This window comes from Gopherus flavomarginatus, chromosome 3 (genome assembly GCF_025201925.1).
Source record: "Gopherus flavomarginatus isolate rGopFla2 chromosome 3, rGopFla2.mat.asm, whole genome shotgun sequence".
Classification (NCBI taxonomy): domain Eukaryota; kingdom Metazoa; phylum Chordata; order Testudines; family Testudinidae; genus Gopherus; species Gopherus flavomarginatus.
In genome coordinates, this window is record NC_066619.1 from 194,789,831 (window position 1) to 194,815,131 (window position 25,301).

Sequence of the window (25,301 nt, forward strand, 5' to 3'; positions counted from 1 at the left end):
TCACATGCTTACCTCCATCCCGCCCTGTGAACAGCAGAAAATATTTTATATTTCCATATCAATATAATTTTGTGCATTCTACATGTTAAGACTTTTTTGATCAACATCAAATTTACAGAGAGAAAAAACATAATATAAGTAAGCTTGCTTTTTGAGAAAGAAACTACACTGAAAAGGAAGAAAGGTTTACCATCATATTTAGCAATGTTTTCATCTGTATTGTCTTTCTTGGTTTTAGATAATATCCACCTGTGAAAGAAAAACAATTGTTTTGTTAAAAGTGTGTAATAAGGACAAGAAAATATAAATAAAACTGGATTATTATTTAACAAAGGAAGCAAGTATTACTTTCTTTTTAGATAGTTAAGCAGTAAATGCACAATAAGGATATTTTCACAAAACAGTTACCCTATTCATTGATCATTTGGAATTTAAAGACCATGAACAAATACTATTTAGGAACCATTAAAACATGCTGGGGCTAATATGCAGGCATGCTTAATATTGACTTTAAAGTCCCAGTAAGAATTTGAAATGAGAGTAAAATATATGACCCAAAACTCTTAGCTTCCAGATAAAGATCTGTGTTACATGAGTAAGGTCAAGATTACATTTCAGTCATTTAAGGGTGATAGTTACAAAACACCTGTAATATTCCCAAAAATAAGCATTACAAACCTAGGAAATTTAAGGTTAAGTGTAAAAGAATTCCAAACATATCAAGGTAAAGAAATGCATAGTTAAGGCACCCAAACCTTAACTCTATCCTGTAGTGACACCATTGGTGGGGAGGGGAGAGGGAAGAGAAGGGAAGACAAAAAAACCCAATGTATCTTAAAAAAATCAGTTTAAAATAATCCAGAAATACAAACAGTTACATTCTAATCATAATTGTATGCTTACTGCATATATACTTTAAGGGATCCACAGGTCTTCAGTGATAGATGCTTAGAAATTAAAACTATATTCATACTTTTGCAGGGACAAAGTATCTGAAATTATTTTAGTCTCCACTTTACTCTAAGTTTTGTGTACTGATATATTGTTTTCCCCACTTACCTTGCGAAATAAGATAACTCAATATCACCAGTTCCAGGCATATTAACAAACAAACACACAATGTATTCAGGTATCAGCTTTCTACCCAAGAGAAAAACAGCCCATAGCGCTCCTTTCATTCTTGCCTCCTAGTACTACTTCAGTGGGGAACACTAAATATTGTTTCCCTAAGGACATCACCTTTTTTTTTTGCATCTAGCTATTATTCCAACAGCACAGGGAATAAATAAAAGCAGCCTGTTATGCCATAACAAACTATGAATCTGAACTTTTGACAGCTGAGTAACACTGATAGGGAACAGAGCAAAATCTGGCTTTTGCTTTCCAGTGCTTCAAATATGAATGTTTTCTCAACAGGAGTGAAAGTGAAAAATTATCTTGAGATATTGAGATGCTCAGTAGGATTTAAAATTATACTGGTATAAAGTCATTCATCTCTGGACCAGTGGCTATATGATGAGTGAGAGAGAGTGTATATACACACACGCTTACTTTAAACCACACCTACTAGTTCAAAGCTTAAAACTTACTAGCCAGGATGAAAGATACTTATACCTCTACACTAAAGAAGCTATTGTGTGCCTATGCTGAAGAAAATCAACTCCTGATGCTGATAATCTGGCTAACCATTGATTAATGTCCCCATAGTCTATTTTTAGGAAAAAGACCAACTGAGAAGGCTGTGGCAAATCTCTGGCAGTTTGAATCCTCATCATTTCCTTCAATCTGGCTATAGCCATGTACAGGGTAAACTGCACTGGATGCGTTATGTGATGCTGTTAACAATAGATGAAGATACAGTATATTTGCTGCTGCTTTGACATTGTCAGTAGCTTTTAATGTGTTTCAGCACAAGATTTTGTTGGTTTGTTTGTGGACAGTAGCAAGAGTGAAGCGAATGCTAGTCAGTAGCTTTGCTCTTATCTTTCTGAGCAACACAAGGAATAATTGTTGACAACTTTTCCTCTACCCCCTGGATTTTCTTTTCCTGCAGGGTGCCATAGGAACTGACTGTCACTTCTCTTGTTCAAAGCATATATAAGGCCATTGAGCAGGTCAGTGGGAAGACCCTGGCAGGCTGCAGTTCATTCAGGATGCAGAGGACACCATGCCAGAGAACTGGAATGAACTGTCCCAGGCCTAGATGATGACAGCTAGCTGTGATTTCATAGGTCTGAGGGAAGCAAGTGGAAGAGCTGACAGTTTATATTGCTGCCCATCAGGAGAAGCATGACCACCATTTGTAAAACAGATGCGTAATTTGGGGTATTAGATCCTGGGCTACTCCTGGAGGCAACCTCATCTCCAATTAGACTTTAACACAACTATCCACATCTTTGTCATTTTAAGATGAGATTGCTGTTAATGTGATCCATACAGAGCCATAGCTTGGGACCATTTGGTGCACTACAATTAAGTGGAGCTGCATGTTGTGAGCACGTTATGCAGTGCTCCATGATCTGCACTGGCTTCTAATCAGCTTGCATATGGAAATGATGGTGTTTCGTTTTAACCTATGTAGCCCAAGTGATTTGGGGCCTGATTTCCTGAGAAACTCTCTCTCTCCTCCACCCCCAAGATATACTGCTGCAGTGAATTTAGCAGAGCACTAAAGTTGGCATTTCACCAGTATAAGCCAGAAAGAATTGCAGGCAGGCCATTCTCTGAGGGATCCTTGATTTTGGAATGCCTCTCCTTGCCCCTTGTCTTCCAGAGACAAGACTGGTTAGCCTTCCATGCACAACTGTAAAACCCCCATCACCTCACATTTAAAAAAATGTAATTATTTTTAAGACTGTTGAGGTGCATGGGGCTAAGATGCATATGTGTACAGGCAGTCTTGTGTCTATGAAAAAGTCACTTACCAAGCATCTCAGGTAGATCAGAAAAAGTAGCAGAGGGTATACCCCCAGTACATGCTTAGGACCAGGGAAAGAGATTACTAGTTAACAGAATTAATGCTGCAAGGCTTAGATCCCCTCCACAACTTTGAGTAACAGGCTACATGAACTTACTAGAAGTACTGGATCATGTGGATCACTATTTTGTGGGTCAGTGACATGATCTAATTGGTGGGACAGTTGTTAGACCCCTGAAATGAGCAGCAGTGAATGCAGCTCTTCCAGGTGAGGAAGAGGACTTTTCTATACTTTCTTGGGAAGCTGGCCCCAATACTTCAGTGCCAGACCCCCTACAGATCACTGAGAAATCTGAACAATTTGGCTTCCCTCAAACGGTGCTGGAATGCAAATGAACTCAAGTCTATTCTGTGCCCTGCCCATCAAGTCCAATGCAATATTAACAAGAAACTATATTACTATAGTAGATGCATATGATTCATTGTGGCCAGTTCCTAGATATTTACATATGGTCGGAAGGGTAGGGAGAGTGCACAAATACAAGAATTTTCAAAAGGCCAGGGTTTTAAAAAGAGTGAACAGAGGTGCAAAGTTCCCACCTCACAACATTGGTATTTATTAATACCTACTGCTCTATTGGGCTATGATGTCAGACCCACACTACACAAACCCAGACAGATAGTGGTTCAACTACGAACTAAGCAGGTGAAGGATGATAGAGCATGCATTTGGATGCGTCTGCTGACTCCCAGTGACTGCAAATCAGCAATGTGGATATACCTATCTGCCCGTTATGTTCTGTATAATATTTGTGAAGCAAGAATGAACCGTCTGTGGAGGGAGGTGCCTGCAGACCTTGCAGTAAGTTATGCTCAGCTGGACAGAAAAGTAATGCCACTACTTTGGCAACACTACCTGCATTAGGAACGCAAATCAAATTGCAAATCTTCACACATGTTGCCAGGTGGAGGTTGGGATGAATGATGCAGAAGCATGAAAGATTTGGATATTTTCGTTTGCTATGAAATACTGCTTCCTTAGCTGATGGTAGGTTTTACCTTTTTATAATTTCTTTATCTTGGGTATTGCTTTTCTTTTCATCATTTACTCAGACTCATAAGTGAAAATAGTAGAGAGGCTACTCTGAAGGTAAGTGATGTATTAACAGTTAAAGACTGAGTCGCAGATAAATGCTGCAATTTGCAAATCAGCTTTATTACACATAAATTAGGACAAATGCAATAGTTATCTAGTGTAAAATAAGAAAATATTAAGGATAAACATGGTTGATGGGATATGAAATGCATGTCCAAGCAATTCAAGTTCTTTTTCTCCTGCTCTCTAGCAAGGATGGAGTGTCATGGAAATGTACATGAGAGAAGAGTATAAGGCAATTCAATAAGAGATGCTATTGTCTTGTATCATGCAGTTTTGCTTAGAAAGCACCACCACACACACTCGACAGATGCAGGGCCTGTTGCTGAGATAACAGCATTAGTTTCTATGCCCTTGAAAACTCTCACTCAAGCACCCTATGGAAAATCTTGTTCAGGTAGCTTCAAATTTTTCCTATCATTATCAATGTAAGCCATTGTCTCTTCTTTTGCCTTATCTTGCAGCAGAGAGCTGTTTTTTTCCCTTCCCTAATTTAAATAGTTTATCAGAGTCCCTTTTCATGTTCCTCTGCAAATCAAGAAATCATGCTTCTCGTTTTCATCTCTCTCCTCCCCAGATTGGAGAAGAGCTCGGGACTTTAAGTGTCAGATGTATGGTTCTTTCTTGCAATTTCATGGCCTTGCCATGACCAACACTGAAATGAAAAATATGAAGAGCTACTTAGTAATGGCACAGCCAATCTTTAAAACACAAAGGAATTTACTAAAATATACCTATGTATTTAATTTATAATTCCAAAGCATTCTCTTTCTAGTTATTCTGTTCCCAAGATTCAAACTGGTGAGAAACCAAGACTCTCCAACTTAAACTAGACTATTAGGAAAGGGACTAATGAAATTTAGTCACTGCAGGCTTAACCAGTGCCTGAACAGAATCTCTCTACTATGAATTTTAGCAAGGGTGGAGGAAGGCCATATTTAGATGACTAGTCAGGCTGATCATTGAAAGTATATTTAGAGTGGAAACTTGATAACAGAACAGGCTCTAGGACTGGTATAATGAGCTTGTATGTGGTCACAGAGAAATTAACACTGACCCTAACTTCTAGAACAGAGTACTGGCCTTACCAAAGATTTGCAGAAGAATGAGAAAAATTGTGTCTAAATAAAAAGTTTTCCATTAGATTGGCTGAGCAGGGGATGTTTACAGCACCATTATCCTACCTTCCATACACTGGAGTTAGATGTGGAGTAGTTAGTTATTTAATGGCACTTATTCCTGCATTTCAGCATTAACTAAAGAGGCAGAATGAAATGTGATTGCAGCTAGATCAAACTAACTAGCACTCTGATCTTGCAGTCCGATCACACATGCAATGGTCACTGAGGTCAAAGGGCTCTATGCAGCCCAAGCAGATTCAATTACAGGACTGAGGACTAACCAACCTAAATATCCTGGTCCAGCATGCAAAAACTATTACATGTTGAGGCTGTAGTACCCAATATGTTGACTACCACAATAAAATTTGATTGTTTCAACATTTTTATATACATGGATGGATCGACTTCATTTTCTGCCCCATTCAGCTACAATTCTGAGATGGGAGAGGGCATGGCACCTTACTGTGACATACTCTAGGCCTGGGGATTTTTGCCTTTACAAGGTTCATTGCCTTAAGTAATTAAATATGGAGGAGGTGAAAGAGGACTGCTGAAACTGGTAGAACTGAACAGGCAGGAGGTGGGGAGCAGAAGAAAGAGAAGGAAATTCAGGAAGGACTAGCCACTTGTGCTAGAACGATTAAGCCAGAGGTTGGCAACAATTAGGTTTAGAACAGCCCTGTATGAAAAATCATTCTGCCAAACCCCTAGAGCATGCAAAGCCAGTCATTATCAGTTGAAACAATAAGGGGTAGGGGGGAAAGAAAGCAAGCACACTTTGTGGAGAGGGGCACCTCATCTCCCAAGCAGTTATCCTCCTGAAACTTATTAGCTTGACATTCTCTGAAGTCATTTGGGATTCTGCTATGGTCTCTTGCAGCTAGTGACCCTGCCTCATATATTGTGGGTTAACAGTCTCCTCCCCCTGGTCTCTCAGTCTGGTTCTTGGTTCTGTGCAACACTATCTCTAGCTCCATAATAAGAGTGCACCAAGAATATGGTTAATTCATCATAAAGGCACAGGTTTTCTTCCAAAACTTCAAAGCACTGTTCGCATCACAGAGACCGTTATATTGAACCCTCAGCCTATTTCTTTTCCCCAGGACAGTTTACTACATCTATGCAATACTCAGATCAGCCAGGTGCTCAAATATATCTGACCATTGTCATAAACAGATAGTTAAGGGTTAATGCCTCTTTTACCTGTAAAGGGTTAAGAAGCTCAGTAAACCTGGCTGACACCTGACCAAAGGACCAATAGGGGGACAAGATACTTTCAAATCTTGGTGGGGGGGGGGGGGGAAGTCTTTTGTTTGTGCTCTTTGTTTTGGGGGTTGTTCGCTCTTGGGACTTAGAGGGACCAGACATTAATCCAGGCTCTCCAAATCTTTCAGTCTCTCATGTTTCAAACTTGTAAGTAACAGCCAGGCAAGGCGTGTTAGTCTTATTTTTGTTTTCTCAAAATGTTCCTTTTTGTTGAGAGGATTTTACCTCTGTTTGCTGTAACTTTGAACCTAAGGCTAGAGGGGGTTCCTCTGGGCTATATGAATCTGATTACCCTGTAAAGTATTTCCATCCTGATTCTACAGAGATGATTTTTACCTTTCTTTTTAAGAACCTGATTGATTTTTCCTTGTTTTAAGATCCAAGGGGATTGGATCTGGACTCACCAGGAATTGGTGGGGGAAAGGAGGGGATATGGTTAAATTCTCCTTGTGTTAAGATCCAAGGGGATTGGATCTGGACTCACCAAGAATTGGTGGGGGGGATGGTTAAATTCTCCTTGTGTTAAGATCCAAGGGGTTGGATCAGTGTTCACCAGGAACTTGGTGAAAAAGCCTCTCAAGGTTGCCCAGGGAGGGGAAGGTTTTGGGGGGACAGGAAGTGTTCCAGACACTGAAATTTCTGGATGGTGGCAGTGTTACTAGATCTAAGCTAGTAACTAAGCTTAGAAGTGTCCATGCAAGTCCTCACATCTGTATCCTAAAGTTCAGAGTGGGGGAGGAACCTTGACACCATGCATCAAAATGCTTTTGCTAAATTACTGACTGCCACTGGAACCCACATCTTCTGCTTGCCCCAGGTATACATGGATGTCCAGCTTGGGCCCACTAGAAACAGGCTGATATAATAATTTCAAAGATATGCTCCAAAACTGGCTTGCTAAACAATATAAATTGATCACAAAGTGGACACTGACAAGAAAGATACTCAACAAGATTTATGATGTATGCAGCATTATTTGTAAGTTAAGGTGCTTCCAAAATACTTCGCTTTTGGGCCAGTAAGAAAAAAAACAAAACAAAACAAAAAACAAAACAGGAATTTAATTAAATTTGCCACCTAAGCAGTGATCAGTGTATTCTGGAAGGATGGGGGAGGGGACTGTTTTCACAGCTGAGAAGATGTTAGCACTTGTCATGTACATTGGTACTGCATTGGTGGAGACAGATATTGAGATGCACAAAAATGGTATTTAGCCTTCCATAAAGAAAATACAAATCCATCCGTGGTGATAATGTCTCTATACTGTCGGGAGCAGCAGTATGTGTGGATGAGCTGTGCATTACAGACATTAAAGGGATCCTAAAAAAATTAGGATGTCAAATTTGGTCAATGCCATAATAGGTACCTTAAAGGTATACGATAGCTATGTAAGATGTTAATACTATCCAATGTAGCTGTGGATGTTCTCATTATCCATGTAAATGTCCAATCTTTTTAAACAGCATAAAGTGGTATGTGGCATATGTGATAAATTAATGAGACATCACTGAATATAAAGGAAAGCTTTTAAGAACACAGATTATTCTACAACCCCAGATATCTCAAAAAGATAGTGACTGAGAGTCTTCAAAAATGGACAAGACACTGGAGGGGGTGGGGGTAGGGAAATACAGTAAGAAACAGTTTTGCTAAAATAGAGAACTCACTGACAGAGCTTTCCCATTTCAAAACATCTTTGAAATACCTTTAGAAAATACCATTTCTATCCCACTAGAACACGACCCGATATAAACTGCCCTGGACCCTTTAAATCACCACTGCAGCCTTGCCACCACTACCCCGATATAATGGTGTTTCACCTATAATGTGGTAGGGTTTTTTGGCTCCCCACAACCGCGTTATATTGGAGTAGAGGTGTACATTATTAAATTACAGAACAAACAAGTTGTGATCAGTGAACCATGAGCAGTTCTGGCCTAACTACTGGCTCTAAAGATATTATCAGTTCAAATATTATCACTTCAAATTCAAAGTTTAAGGATGCCATCTTTTATGAACACTTACCCAGTCAATACTCCATCATCAAAGGTTTCTGTAAAATACACTTCCCCAGTAGGCTCTGGAGTCTTGTACATAACCTAAAGATATTTACACAATATGTACAATGCATGTATTTCAGCAAAAAGTTATAATTCATCATAGCTCATATGTACATTTATATCTGATGCAAGAAATAAAATCAATTGTAATCTTCTGAGAAGTGGTCAGCCCCAACTACTTTTAACATACATTTTTTTTCTAGGTAGTATCTTGACTAGCTTGGGCTTTTTTTTTATTATAATTGTTAAAGTTTAAACAAACAGTTCATGGTAAACTGATTTTACCCAGCATAAAATGATAGTCTCTATTACCCATGGAGGTGGCTAATGGATTCCATTAAACAGACTAAATTATATGGAAGTTCAATATATTCTTAAGTATTAAACAGGTGTGTGTGTGTGTGTGTGTGTGTCTACAGATATAGGAAAAAAAGTTAAGCACCTATTGGGTACCTATGCACTAATATTTTCCATGCGTGATGCTTAGCAGCATAAGCTACTGCATATCTAAAAGCATAAGGGTATAATCATTATGCCAAAAATGTGTAAGATGATATCAATAAGGGAAAACATAGGGAGAAGTTAGCGAACTTGCCCTGACCCTCGTCTTCCTACCTAATTCTTTCCTCCACTCACTTTTTCCATTCTGTGTTTTCTTTCCTATGTGGTTAAGCGGTATATTAGATTTTCCTTTTACTATTTGAAAAAGAAACCTCTTGCTGTATTTTGTAAGTATCTCTCTCCCACCCAAAGTATGATGTAATTTACAACAACAAGGTTTTAAATATATTATCTACAAGAAATTGGCAGAAAGGGAGAGATAGACAGAAGCCACTGAAACTAAAAAGGGACCAAATCTGAAACACGGATAAACCCAAGCAACATTTTCTCCTTTAATTTCCAGAAATACAAGTGAGATTGCAGGATCTAGTACTATTAGGTATCCTAAGAGGAGGAGCTAGGTCCCGCCTTAAGCATACATGTCAAAGCCTTGAACAAGCTCCCCCCATTGGACACTGACCAGGCTGTTTGGATCCACATACTAGGCCCTTGGGTCACCAAGTGGCTCTAGCCATCTCTGGGGCCAACCTCTCCGGCACACTTCTTGGGCACAAACTATCTGGCACCCCTTAGCCCAGCTGCCTTCGGGACCCAAGACTCAGCCCCTTATAACTCCTCAGTAGCTTAAGTACACCCTTTTGAGAGAGTGGGAGTTCTGGTTTACCGTTAATCCTTTCAAAAGGTATGCAACTGTTGAACCAAACAGACGTGGACTTTGCCAATGGATTTCTAAAAACAATCACTTTAGACATCAGATATAAAGAGCTGTACAAAATAATACCTGTACCATTCCCTGACCCAGTCTCTTAACCACTCGAGCATTCTTTGGGATTTGGTGAGAGTCTAAGGAGTCCAGGGTCTTCTTCCCTCCCTTCCCCTACACATGGCTTCTCCTGAAGAACATGTAGTCCCCTTTCTGACCCCTCTAGCCAGACACCTTCAACTTGGCATGTCTGGCAGTCAAAAATAGCTTCCCTCTTTCAGGAAACATGCCTCTTTGTTCCTCTCAGCCAAATTTCTCAGCCTCTAGTTTTATAGGGCTGTAACAAAACATCTCACCCACTGGAAATAACTTAATTCCTTAAGATCAAGTAGGTAGCAATAGAACAATGAACATGTAAACCAAATCACAGCATTTTCACAAAGCTATAGAAGTTTCCCACGTTCTTCATAATAAGGAAAGTAATTTGCCAGATGTGGCAAACCCATTGCAAGCTCTACAATTCATTCAACCATATAGTCTCATCACTGAGCACCCAGTGACATTGGAAGGCCTGAGTTTCTACTCTGGTAGTTTGGGTTCATACACAAGGGTTGTTGCCACATAGCAACTAAAGAAAAACAACTGAGTGGCTACATGTGATTTGTCAGCTACATATACTCACTGTCAAATCTCTGTATTCCTTAGAAGAGTTACCCATTTTGTAAAAAACTTAAGTTTTGGCTGATGTCAACAATAACCTTACCTCTAGAGAAGAGCTGCCTCTGTCAAGATCAGTTTCTTGTGAGTTTGTATCAAAATCCTCCACCTCAACATCCGCATCCTGGATTTCTTCATCATGAATTTCTGCAGTTACTGAGCTGATTAACAAGACACCCAAATACAGCCAATCCCACTGTACTTGCATACTGTTTATCTGCAGAATTAATAAGTAAATTGTCACTGCAAAAATATAGTTAACCTCATTAACAGTTATTTGCAGGAAGAGCTACAGGAGAAAACACATTTAAAGATAATATGGGACAAAGATTGAATATGCATTTTGTAGTTTGCATTTTTTCCAAAAGCTCAACAGTTTTGATAACCCTCAAGAAAGCATTCTGAGCAAAATAATTAAATTTGACAATGGAGTTAAAAGGTAGCAACTGTACGACAGTGGATCAGGTTCTCTCTTTCTGTTCCATCCAAGGAACGTCAGATATAACTGGTGCATCCAAGATACACTTATCCCCATTACTGGAGGCTTTTAAGAACAGATTAGATAAATGTGTGCCAGGGATGTTCTAGGTATACATAATCCTGCCTCAACACAGGGAAAATGGACCAGATGACCTCTTGAAGTCCCTCCAAGTCCTACACATTTATGATTACTTTATAGATACCTCTCAGATGGAGACCATCTTGGCTGGTGTTAGGCAACTTTTCTATTGTACAGACAACTGCAGAGTTTCACTCTAGTGTACTGGTGTTTGAGAATATCCATCGACTGCCTCAGCAAGATTTAAAAACGTATTTCAACACTTGCTAAAGCTAGTGTTGGGGTACTGCCATCACTACACATGTCCGCAAGGCCCATGTCCAGCCTCTGTCCAACAAGATGCCACACCATAGCTACTCTTAATGCCTTCTGGGCTACTCACAAAAGAATGTGTTAGCTTTCCTCCTTTTACTCCTACCACAAAACACACACAAAACCCCCTCCTTTGACCTACCATATTAGAAAACTGACCATAATAAAAAAAACACAAACTCCACTTTGGGAATCTTCAGCTATCACTGAATGGGAAACTGTCCATTTGTGTCTTCTCCTATGGTGTTCTCTAACCTTTCATTATGATAGTTTGGATGGAAAAAAAAAGTTTACATCTCTATTAACGAGATGATCATCTTCTGAAAATCTACTCAAAGTAACTTTCTCCTCACAGTTCAGTAGCTGGGTCTGCGATTCATAATCGGAGACAAAAAAAAAACAAAAAGTCTCCTTAGCATTATCTCCAATTCTCATCCATCTTGTATCTCATTTTAAGAAGCCTCTCCACTGGCAATTGCTCCAAATTCTAAAAATCCATTTGTTAATCCTTCTCTTCCAGCACTCATTAGCCCAAGAACCAAGTCTACTCACCAGATCAAAATGTGTTAGCGCTTCAAACTACAATTGCTCCTGGTCCATCTCCAGCTAGTTAGGTATCTTCAGCTTGGACCCACAGACACCACCCTTCACTCCAAAATTAATACCTCCGACCCACACTCATTGATGTTGATCAGTCTCCTAAACAGGTGAGTTGGTTTATACCGTTAACCACCCCACACCTCAACAGAATCCTCTGCTGAGATGGCAGAAGGTCCCTCTACCTTCCAGGGCAGATAAAAATCAATGCTTTCTTTTTAATTGAAAATTAGATTTGATAAAATGCTTTTTGTGGAAAAAATGTATCTAAAGATATTTGAGCTATAGTGTAACTCATCATGGAATAGGGATTATAAATTCTAATTCTATAGTATGAGACAATATATTCATGTAACGTTTAAGTTTTGTAAATGAGTTCCAATAGTTCATGGATTAGGGACCCAATCTTATGGGATTCCAGGGGCTTCTGTATAGGTTATTTAGGTTAATCTTTCTATCTACCCAATGGGACACAATGCTCAGTCTAGAAGATACCATCAGAGATGCTTAGTTTTGCAGTTCTCAGACTCTGGATTTGTGTCTCCAGAGATAACATGCTTTTTAAATGTTTTTAAAATAAAATAATATATAGAGGTGAGAAACAACAGACCTCAACCTTATTGTCCCTCTTCAAATTTGTGTACACAGAGTCAATCCCTTACCTCTCTCTAAAACTGCAAAGTTTCAAAAAGTTCAATGAACAGAAGATTGTTGGGGACGGAATAAATCTGAACAAGGAGAAAACTCTGGAGATAAAATGTGAGAAGGGAGAGACAAGCAGTAGAAACAAAAGGGAAACCATTTGAGCAGCATATTCCAGAAGTCTTGAGGGCTTTCTGAGTGTAGCCTTCATTGATTTGAGATCTTCCACGGCATTCTCTCACTAGAAGGGAAAACCTATAATGGCAACAGGCCATAAGAGACCCACTTTGGGAATATTTTAATGAAGTTCCTGTACCTGTGGCTAAGATAAGCATACGTGCAAAATGCAAAACAGTGCAACAAAGAAATGCAAGGCCTGGTTGCCCGAATGAAACACCATGAGAAGTGTTCCTTCTCAGGAGGAAGCTGTGTTGAAGATGATGAAAGGAACATGTATGAACATGCAGGATCATCAAGTTGGTAAACTTTTATTTCATACTTCTTTCTTAAGGCCTGCCTGTCTTCCTTCTTGAACACTCATGTTTGAGCAAAAACTATAGTTGTTACTCTATGGTACTATCATTTTAGACACAGTTGTGATAAATGAATAGCTGAAATAAGCAGATCTTCCTTTTACAATTTCACCTTTAAAATAGTATTGAGTGTCAATGAATGCAATGAGGAACACTAAATGACCAGTATGGTAATAATAATTAAAATAACTGCACTAACTTATTTTGCTTAGGAGAATCCATCCCCAACATACAGGATTCTGAAGACTATCCACCTTCAAGATCACCATCATTTTCTATAGTTTGAGTTATCTGCCAATGATAATGTTTTAGTCACATCATGTACATCACATAGCCACAGTACGTCACCTGTAGCAAAAAGAAAAAAAAAAATCATCCAGAAATAAACCATAGATAAGTTTGTGACAAGAACCTGCAGATTACAAAAATATGTAATTGATGAAAAAATTGCCTGGTTTGTTTATGCAACACTCCTTTCTGTATGATTGAGAACTGACACTTCATTAACATGGTTCAGTCATTAAGACCAGGATACAGCCCACCCAACAGAGCAGATGTCGCAGGCAAATTGCGGGATAAAATGTATGAAAGAGAAATTGAGCAGTGTGCAAAAGATCTAGAGGGTGAAACTGTTAACCTGAGTCTTGATGGGTGGAGCAACGTCCACAATGATCCTGTTGTACGTGCTTGTGTGACAACAGAAAAAGGGAATGTCTTCCTTACAGAAACAATTGATACTTGTAAGTATTCTGTGTGTGCGCGCAGTTCCTGATGTAGCAGCAGAAAAAACTATAACAAACTGGAGGACAAAAAAAAAAAAAGATTCAAATGTCTGGTACGCAGCTTGGTCTCAGACAATGCTGCAAATGTATCCAAGATGAGAAGAAATTTAGGAGAGAGAGAGTCAAGCTAATAACATATGGTTGCAGTGCTCATTTGGTGCACCTCCTAGCCAAAGACTTTACTGTTCCAGAAATAAAGGCTAATGTTGAAATTGCCAAACACTTCTGTAACAATCACTTTGCAGTAACTGTTCTGCAAAATAAGTAGGAGGAACCAAGCTAACTCTCCCATCGCACAACTTGTGTAATTCAGTAGTGGACTGTTTTGAGCACTATATCAAGAACTTCCTAATCTGATGACAGTTTGTGAACAAAATCATGAAAAAAAAAATAGATGGCACTGTCACAGCCAAAGTTCTCAACACGGGGCTTAAAAGAAATGTTGAACACATGCTGAGTACTCTGAAGCCTATTTCTGTAGCCTTGAACAAAACGCAGGGAAACAGCTGTTTTATTGCTGATGCTGTTGAAATCTGGAAGGAACTGACTGAGATCTTAAAGAGAACAATATGCAATGAAAGACTTAATTACAAGCATTAAAAAATGAATGGGATGAGCACGATGTCCAGCTCATTTTCTTGCAAATATTCTCAATACTCGGTACTGGGTCAAACCTTAACTGCTGAAGAAGAAAACATCCGGCAATCATCACTCCATAATACCAATTATAATAAACTTCAGAGCTAAAGAAATATATGTTTGCTCACGTTTTAAAGAAAGTCACACCAATGAACTAGTGGAAGTCACTGAAGCACTTGGATTCAGAGACTGATGAACTGATAATCTCACTTTTAACAGCAGTGGCTTCTTCTGCTGGTGTAGAAAGAATGTTTTCTTCCTTTGGACTAATTTATTCCAAATTGAGAAATCATTTGGGACCTGAAAAAGCAAGAAAGCTTGTTTTTCTTTTCCAGATTATGAACAAACAGGAAAATGAAGGTGAAGGCGACTGAGTTCGCTGCAGAAGCCATTATTTTCAGTTTCTCTTGTTGACCTAGCTGACAAGTCAATTTGATTTTTTGTTGTTTTTTTTTAATTTCATTTAACTAATTTTAGTTAAACAATTTTAACAGAAACAAAACTTGTTTTTTAAATCAGGTTAACTAAATTCAAATGCTTGTTTTGTTAAACTATTATATGTTTGCTGTTGAAGAAAAAAATCCAAAAATATATAAAAATGTCTGTCTGGTGATGTTCTCCTCCTAATATAGCATGGGAAGAAAATCCTCTGAATAGTAATGATTACCCTGTTGAATTGGAGATAGCACACTTCCCAATGACTTCATAAATATCTGCTACAATTACCTTTGGTAAAATGAAATAGCCAAACAATAACTCATTTCAGATTAGTTTTACGGCTATATCAGAAAAAGTTTTCAAAATAAACCACTTTAAAAATGTATAGTGTGTACCTTCTAAACTGAAAGTTACATCTATCTCTAAGTTGTGAAGAATATGTATTAAGGTTATAACAACCAATAAGAATGCACTTTTAATGTAGAAATCCAGGATTATATCAAGTCTTCCTGACTAGTGATTTAAATCAATTAGATTCCAGTGAAATCTATCCTGGTTGGAAGGTGTCTACTTACTGAGACAGGGGACTGTGGAAAAGAAAAGAAGAGGGATTGGAGGGCCTCGTGGTTGAAATAGCTGAAAACTGCCCTGGAAACCTGGATTCTATCCCTGCCTCTGTCAGAGTTCCTATGTAATGCTAAGCAAATCACTTCAACTAAACTTTTCAGATATGGTCAATCATTGTGTCTTTGTTATTTTCTGGATGCCCAACTTGAAAACTGAGGGGTCTGATTTGTAGAAGTGCTGTGTGCTTACAGCTGAGACTATAGTAAATGAGAGTTGTGCTTGAATAGGAGGAATTGCACTATCACATTAAGTACTCTGGGGAAGAAAAAAAAAAAAAAAAAAGCCAGGTCCTAGGCAGCTCAACATGGGCACCCGAAGTCTGTGGATACTTCTGGCTTTAATACGCGTGCCTCAAATCCCCATCTATAAAACCAGGGATAATGGCACCTCCCACCTCACATAAGTTTTGAGAAGGTGAATTAATTAATGTTTGAGGAATAAGTACAATAGACTTGAGAGGAAAATCCACAAGCAAAATGCATAGCAGGGTTTGAATAGTGAGCAGTAAATGTGATCTAGGGACATTACTGAATCATCAACTGGTTCAGTTTCTATTAAAATCTATGAAATGGTCTATAACCAGACCACAGATAAGGATTTGAGAAAGTTCAAGTTGGAAGGCAACTTGGGTGAAAGTTATCATGAAACAGTAAGAAAGGGAATAAGTGAACAGCAGCAGAAGAGCTGACCTCAAAAAAAGCAGACTAACAAATTCAAAGAGAACTGGTAGGCAAGATCCCATAAGAACACTCAACGGAAAAGAATTCAGGAGGCCTTGCAGTTTCTCAGCAAAACAATATTAAAAAGGCACAAACCACAGCAAGCTATCCCAATGCAAAGGTAAGATAGAAAGGATGGCAGAGGTCAATATGGGTGCATAGAGGTGGGTTTTTTTAACCTGACCAGAAAAATAAAAAAAGAATCCTATGAAAAGTGGAAACAGGGACAAAGTGCTAACAATAAGTACAAAGGAACAGCACAATCATGTAGCGACAAAATCAGGAACTCTAAGGCACAGAATGAGTTGCATCTAGTAAGAGACAAAAAGATTCTAATACATTTGGAGTAAGAGAAAGATAAAGGAGAGCGTTGATCCATTATTAGTAGGGAAGAAGGGCTAACAGAGGACACCAAAGAGGCTAAGGTGTTTTAATTACTGTTTTGCATCACTAAAAGGTTAATTGTGATTAGATGCTTAACAATTAATAAGAGCAACAATGGGGAAGGAACACAAGCAAGCCAGAATAGGGAAAGAACAGGTTAAAGAATATTTAAGACAAGTTATATGCACCCAAGTCAGCAAGGCCTGATGAAATTCACCCTAGGGTACGTAAGGAACTAGCTGAAGCAATCACTGAACCATTAGCAATTATCTTCGAGAATTCTTGGAGGACAGGTAAAGTCCCAGAGGACTGAAGAAGGGCAAACATAGAACCTATCTTTAAAAAGAGGAACAGAGCACCTGGGGAATTACAGACCTGTCCACTTAATTTTGATGCCTCAGAACATACTGGAACAAATTAAACAAATTGTAAGCACCTAGAGGATAATAGGATGATCTGTAATAGCCAACATGGATTTGTCAAAAACAAAATCATGCCAAACCAACCTAATTTCTTTCTTTAACAGTGTAATCTCCCTACTGGATGGGGGAAAGTAGCAGACGTGATACATCTTGACAGTCCCTCATGACAGCCTCATAACCAAACTAGGAAAACTTGGTCTAAACAAAGTTACTACAAAGTGGTTGCAAAAGGGGAAGGATTCCAGGCTGTATTAACAGGAATGTCACCTGTAAGACACGAGAGGTAACTGTTCTGCTCTACTTGGCACTGGTGAGGCTGCATCTGGAGTAATATGTCCAGTTCTGAGCATCATACTTTGGGAAAGACGTGGACAAATTGGAGGGAGAAAGAGAGAGACACTCCTACTCCCCCGCCCCCGAGAAGCATGAAGCAAAGACTAAAAATATACCCATTTTTTTAAACCTGAGTAAAGTAGATGGGGGGAGAGGAGCGGGAAAGAGACCAGATAGCAATCTTCAAATGTGTTAAAGGCTGTTGTGAAGAGGATGCTGATTAATTGCTCTCCATGTTCATTGAGGGCAGGATAAGCTGATTCCTTCTTCATCTGCAGCAAGGGAGATTTTGAGTAAATAGTAGGAAAATTTTCTAACTATAATGCTAGTTAGGCACTAGAACAGGTTATTATTAAAGGTTTTTGTTCCCCATGGTGAAGCTTCCTGGGGGTACCCAAGATTGCAAGGCACCTTGCTACCACCTGTCCTTAGCATGAAGGAGCCTAATCTGTGCCTGCTGAGGGCCAGCACCCCAAACCCATCAACCCACAGGGAACACAAGCACTCCCCTCCAGAGCTACACAAGCCCCACTCGCTCTCTACAGGTTAGTGATAGGCACACTCCAATCCCCAAGTATCCCCCAGGTCCACTGCTTCCAAACTAGTAGCTTATTTTCCCTTCAGCTGACCACTCTGTTTGTGTGTTAGGGAAAACAAGATTAACTAAGTAGAGATTTCAAAGACAACAAATGAAATACTGAAAACAAATGGTTACACAAAATAAAATCATAACATACATTCTAGAACCTAGAATTAACTAGTTACTGTTTTACAGTATTGCTCAATATTTTTCAGCCAGGAACGCTATGATCCTTCCCACCCCCATGAAACACACACAGCTTGTCTCCTCCCTTTGCACCACAGTTTATACCCCAAAAATCCATTGTCTTTAGTTGTAAACCGGATGCCCACTGCTGTATTATCTCCCCACAGATCTCCTCTTATGCGAGTTCACAATTTTTCCATTAGCACTAGGCTCCCAAAGACAGATGTATAGTGTGTCTCACAATGTAAAGTGACCAGTTAGAGAGTTTACTGCCCCCTGCCTGCTTCCTGATGACTTGTGTCAAGGCTGATTCCCCACTCTGGCACTTCAAATGCAGAAAGTGGGGGCCTCCAAGGATTCTTAAAATTAATACTGGCCACTCCAGGCTGGTACTAAACTCCAGTGGTCACAGCTCCTCTCTGACCTTGGACAGGTAGATGCTCCCACTGCTCAAGTACAACCCTCCCTCCTTTTGAGAGCCCAGGAAGGAACACTTGGTACCCCACAGGAAGGAATTCCCCTCAAGCCCTTTCACCCTTATCTTTCCCAGGAAGGGCTGAGGGGGGAGAGGGGAAAGGAGATCAGCTGTTGCCACCAGCTAATTAAACAACATGCACAAATGTCTTGGGGACATAAAAATCCAATCTGGTTCTTAAAAAAAGGTAAATTTTATTGAACTCAAAAAGAAAGGAAAGACACTTGGAACTTAGGCTTTTTGCAAGATCTTAAGAGAACAATTACAAAATTTAAGCATCAAGATAGCTCTTGAGTTCAACTTAAAGGTTACAAGGAAAACAAGGGCATCTGGGATTAGCACAGAGGAGTCTACAAGCCAGTAAGAAATAAAAGAAATAACACTAATCACATCTTCCTAGACATTTCCTGATTATTTACATATCCAGAACAGAAAGTCCTCTCCCCTCCTCCAATTTTAAAAGTTCTAGCCCTCCCCATTGGCTCTTTTGGTCAGGTGCCCACTCCCTTTCTTTTACTTGGGGGACTTTTTAAAACCCTGTACAGATAAAGCAAGCAGAGAACAGCCACCAAGAGGGACTTTACAGCCAACTGGCTGGGTGTCCATAAAAGGGAGCTAACCCACCTTCATTTATCACAACCTGTTTTAAAGTTACATACCTTATGAACACAGTTTAAATTATAAATAAATTACTCAAATATCACCCAAACATACTGGTTGACAATCATTGCAAAATATAAGTTACTGGCTCTTATGAGAGACCTTGCCTGCCAAACTATTATATAAATACCTGAGCCAGGGGATCTCTGTAAACCCTTATGTACCCCTTACGACCACTGCCAGCTGGCATCAAGGGGTCTCTGTATCACACCAATGTAGGTACTTATAGGGCTTTGTTCAATAATATTTGCAATTCCGTCAAACACCACAAGAGCGATATTCCTTCCTCAGTTGAGAAGTCTTTGGTTCTTTTAGTTTCATTTGATATAATGAAGCAAGCAAATAAAATTAAGGTTATAAAAGAATCTGAGAACTTGATTTTTAAATTTGTATTTGATATTTCTTCCCTTCCTGGGAATGTATCTTCTTGCTAATTCCCATAGATAGCATCCAGACCAGCACATGCTCATGTATGAGAAACAGACGATTTCTTGCAATTTCTATTTCTCATAATGGAGGCTATCCACTGATTTGCAGATTCTCCACATATATAATATAGAATTAAGACTTCCATAATCTATAGAGGTATTATGTTTTATGTAGTTTCAGTTTTGGAAGTCATTTCCTGTGGAGAGACTGTAGTACCACCGGAGAGAGGAAAAATTCTACAGCCTAAACTGCCTCCACTAAGATGGTATGAGCAGGAATAAATCATGAGTATCATCCAGACCCTCTTTATTACAAGAAATAAAAAAGTTACAGGTAAGGAAATTGTTTCAAGACAACTTCAACAGTAGGGTTTTATAAAAAGAGGAGAAAAAGACTGTTGTGAGGCACCTCCTCAGTCTATCCCAGTCCAGATCCACAAAGATCTCCTTTTTCTGTTGAAGGTAAAGAGACCATGAGGCAAAAGTGATGTTATTTTTACCACTCTTAGATTTTCTGCCTACTCTTCTCTTTTTAGGAGTGAAGATTTAGATGGGAAAAGAAAAAGAGAAGAGGAATTTCAAAAACATCCTCATAACTCTACTTAACAATAGAGACTGCTCTGGGTGGTAATGGCTCCTAATGTCATAATATAATCGTTGGATTACCCAACCAATAAGTAAGAGTGTACTAATAGAAGAAAGAGGTCTTCAACAGTATCCAGGGATTAAGATATTATGGCAAAGAAATTGGTCTGATCTGGGTAATATAAACTCATTTAACCACTTTAACAAACCAAAAGTTTGTTCTGTAAAGCCTCCAAGACATTACAGTGCTTGCCTTCTGCATCCCCAACCCCTGTATGCTAGTCATTAATGAGAGTTCTGCTGAGAATAGATTAACAGTAATCTATACCCATCTTTTACCTTAAATCACCATATGTCATCTGTGGGAGGTACAGTGGGAAGAAGAGTTCCATTTATGGTTTCTCAATTGTTTATGAAATATGACTGGTTTTTTAGATGTCTTTTGGAGTTTTGGAGCAGGGGGTTTTGCAACTGTATACAATATATGTAGATTGCAGTAGCACCCAAGATGTATCAAACCAAAACACTGAGGAAGAGTCTCTGTAACACAAAGAACATACATCTAGAAAATCCAAGACTGCTCCATAGATTTATAAGAGATTTAACCAGCATTTCTGTATTCCTGTCAACCACAGTGCACTGACAAGTCTGATGCTAGAAGAACTTGAAATTATGATTTTCTTTGTAATTTCTATAGGTAAGTGCCATCTATCCATCTGCGCAAAAGATTAAATCTTGTGGAAAAAAGTGATACAGGTAAGGCCTAAATCGGCCAGAAAACCAAGGGGAAGCTTCTAAGAGAGCAGTGGCAGAACTTTCATTCAAGACAATGTTCTGTTCTGTTCCAGCTGACTCCAGAGTGGGAATGACACAATCCTATTACTGAGAATGGTGGGAAATACTTTAACCTTATACATTATTCCAGTATGCTTTATAAGAATTAGTCATCACTATAAACATAAAAAGATTTCCTCTAAGCAAATGAAAGGAGATATCCCCAATGCTAATCATACAGAAGCCTGTCCTTTCCACATGCAACAAGCTTAATGAACTGTTGCACATGCTGCCTTTCTCTCCAGCAATTTGTTACTACACTTGCAGTCTCTTTTCCTAAGGTTATTATACAGCACACAATAGAATGTTTGGCATCTCACAGCAGAAAAAATGTAATCTCTGCTGCAAGGAGTTTACAAACTAGTGTCTGATACACCTCTACCTCGATACAACACTGTCCTCGGGAAAAAAATCTTACCATGTTATAGGTGAAACCGTGTTACATCAAACTTGCTTTGATCCACTACAGTGTGCAGCCCTGCCCCCCCCCGAGCACTGCTTTACTGTGTTACATCCGAATTCATGTTATATCTGGTTGCGTTATATCGATTTAGAGGTGTATTTGCCAAATTGAAAAGCAAGACAGCCAGGGAGAACCATAGGGAAAAGAGGAAGAACAGAGGCATCATCCACATGATTATACAATTATTCAGCAAAACTAGTGCACAACATAAGACAGACAAAAAAAAAAAACAGCTCAGACAAATACAAAAACAGGTGACTTATTCAGCTAGTCTCTTGCAGGCATTGCAGAAGAACTGGATCCAGCTCAGGAAGGGCATTCCAGATCTAAGGGAGGGACATAGAAGCAACTGAGTGTTGACACAGTGGTGGAATACTAAGAAACAGGGCATCAGAGTTACTATCTTTGGTGGAACGAAGTAAATAGGGGTGATGTAATAAGAGAAGTCTGGACAAGAAGAAAGTGGCAGAGTTATGCAGGGCCTGAAGATTAGTGCAAGAAGTTCAAATGTACTGCGAGGGATATGGAAAGCCAGTAGAGAGATTCAGAGAAGGGATATTAATTGAATAAAGTTTGACGGAAAAATATACTTGATGTTTTCTATAACAAGCAAGCTCCAAATCTGGATTTCCCAATGATATCAAGCTGAAAATACAGTTGCAAAGACAAAGAAATTAAAATGAAACCCAAAATGTAAAGCCAAAAGTATTTTATTAGGTCACCCCAAATTACTGATGTTCATTAGATACACGTAAAAATGTTATACTGATTGCCAGTTACCAAGAAAATACTTTCTAGAAGTTCTTTTAAGGGCAAAAGGAAAGTTAGTACAGGTGGCGGCTTTGCTTGGAAAGGAAAAGTGATAGGTTCCTTCATGTAAACAGCAAGGAAGAGAGAGAGAGGTTAGCTTTAAGACTTAGCTCTCCCTCCCAAAGACTAAGCCAACCATGCTGTGGATTTAACCAAAAAGAAGCTACCTGGGGTGAAATCCTGGTCTATCGACTTCATTAAGGTCAAAATTTCACCCTTGATGTTTATTACTTTGTGTGGCAGCCATGCTGGAGAAAGAACAATTGATGAGAAAGCTACCTTGAGCTAAGTCTGTAGGTTGTTAAGTTAGGTCTTGGGCATTAGAAAGCGTATTTTTACGTTTGTTTGTAACCCATGCTACTTTCAATCTGTTATAACTAGTATCACTTAACCTTTGGTTTATTTTTACTACAATACAACTCTGTGCTGTGTTTGAATTGAAGTGACTGTTGGCTCCAGTTAAAATAATAAGCTGTGCTTGTGTCTTTTACAGGAGCAATGGACTTTAGTTCTCCGAGTATTCCAGGAGAGGACTGGACTCTTCATGGGATACAATTCTGAGGAAATTCAGGAGTTGGGGTCACCCTCCAAGTAGTAACTAAGGCTGGTGGAGGCAAGGGTGGGGCTGTGGTATTGCAGACAGGCTGCTGGGGTCAGAGCACTGAATCAGGGCTCCACAGTGCGCACACAGTCAGCAAACCACGTGCTTGTCTGTGGGCTGGTGGCATCTGAGCTCTGAGCCACAAGCAGTAGAATATTTAAGACACCCAGGATTATAGGACAGGAAGTGACCAGGGCTGGCTTTAGGCCAATTCCACCGATTCCCCCGAATCAGGGCCCACGACTAAGAGAGCCCTACACCCAGTGAGAATCTCTTCCCTGGCTAGCGGCGCCTTTTAAATTTTTACTCACCTGGCGGCGCTTTGGGTCTTCGGCGGCACTAGAGTAGCAGGTCCTTCAGTGCCACCGAAGATCTGGAGCAAGTGAAGGACCCACCGCCAAAGACTCGGAGCACTGCCTGGTGAGTACAACCTCCATGTGTTTTTTTACATTTTTTTTTATAGTCGTCCCTGCCGGGGCCCCGTCGAAACTATTCGAATTGGGCCCCGCACTTCGTAAAGCCGGCCCTGGAAGTGACAACTCCTTACTGGGATGGGTTGAACCCCAAAATATTACAGAAGAGCTTCCTCAGTGTAACTGTAACAAGAACAGATTTAGTGCAGCTAACAAGTAAGATTTTACATATATATTCTAGATAGATATCTATGTTTAAAGCTACCCACAAATGAAGGCAAGCACATGTTCAGAATCAAGAAGCGCTATCCTGCCTATGTAACACACCCCACAAATCTAGGGTCTACATCGTGACAAAGACTCATCACCCTGTCCTTAAGGAGGGCGCAGTCCAGGGTAATGCAACTTTCCCCCAGGGATCTGACTGCAGCACATGCACGAGAGCAGCTAAAACCAGAGTCCGACTGACCCTAACCAACAGAAAGAGCCAGGTAGGTACAATTAGCTACAACTTTCCCTGTAAGGCAGATAATTAGGGGACCTGCTTATTTTTATACCCGCCCTAGCTAGAAAGCTCCTGCTGTCCATCCCCCGCCCCCACACGGAGCTAACTGCTGTTGTTTTCTCTGGCTAGTCCCGCTAGGTCGCAGAGCAGCTCTACGGAGAGGCGGGCAGATGCTGCCGAGGGCAGGGCGCGCTCTGCCGGGCACTTTGAACGAAATCAGGTGTCAGCTTGGAGGTTAGAGCTGCGAAGCTGAAGGGAGGGGGCACAAGACTGAGCGCGTTCCCGGGGAACCCCGCCAGGCGCGTGGCCAGCAGGGAACGCGCTCCGCCCACCGCTAGCGCTTGGAATCCTCATACCCCTGACATTCTAACGGCAAAATAACGGCCCCACCCGCATGCCGAAGGGTCACCGGCAGGGTGGGGGAGGGTCGGCAGGAGAGCAGTCACCTCTCCCGACTGCTTCCGCACGCCCGTGCGCCTGCGGAGCTCGGGCCTCCCACTGACGGTTGACCCAGGGAGCAGCTGCCCCAGCGCCGCCAGTCGCCCGCAGACTGCGGAGTGAGACCCGGGCACAGCTCCACTCCGGCCTCGCGTGGTGACGCTCATAGCCCCAAGCCACTACACAGCGGACGAAACCGGAAGCAGCCAGCCCAGCGTGGCTGGGAGACGTTTAGCCGCGCCCGGGAAGACAATTACCGGCAAGATAGAAGGTCCCGTCTGCCTCTCTCTGGCAAATCCAGGCGGTCTCCCAGCGCATAACACACATTGAACTGCGCATGCGTTATTACCCTCTCAGGGATGCAGGCGCTGAAGAGCAGGTGTTGCCGCGCAGCCCGAGCCAATCCGCGCACGCTCGGAACAGATCAAGCGAATCACAACTCGGGACCATGGCGACGCAACTCGCTGCTAGCACGCTCCCTGGTCGAGCCAATCACGGCTCAGTCCGCGGCGGTCAGCGCCCAGCACATGCTGGCTAGGCCAGTCACAATCAGCCGGCAGTGGGGTGCTCCTGTTCCTGCCTGCACTGGTACATGAGAGTGGCTATCCTGGGTCAGACGAAAGGTCTACCTAGGCCAGTATCCTGTCTGCTGACAGTGGCCAATGCCAAGTGCCCCAGAGGGAGTGAAGCAAACAGGCAATGATCAAGTGATCTCTCTCTTGCCATCCATCTCCACCCGCTGACAAACAGAAGCTAGGGACACCATTCCTTACCCATCCTGGCTAATAGCCATTAATGGACTTAATCTCCCTGAATTTATCTAGTTCTCTTTTAA

General features: G+C 40.6%; 1 protein-coding gene across 1 annotated transcript in view; it reads right to left on the reverse strand.

Moving 5' to 3' along the window:
* CLGN (calmegin) overlaps positions 1 to 25,044 on the reverse strand; it is a 68,473-nt gene extending 43,429 nt beyond the window's left edge. Inside the window, 5 exon segments of the mRNA XM_050946458.1 lie at positions 191 to 249; positions 8,486 to 8,559; positions 10,548 to 10,718; positions 24,724 to 24,772; positions 24,774 to 25,044. Of these exon segments, the coding sequence (XP_050802415.1) occupies positions 191 to 249; positions 8,486 to 8,559; positions 10,548 to 10,718; positions 24,724 to 24,772; positions 24,774 to 24,805 (385 nt within the window). The 5' untranslated portion in view covers positions 24,806 to 25,044.
* Positions 25,045 to 25,301: the final 257 nt, after the last annotated feature.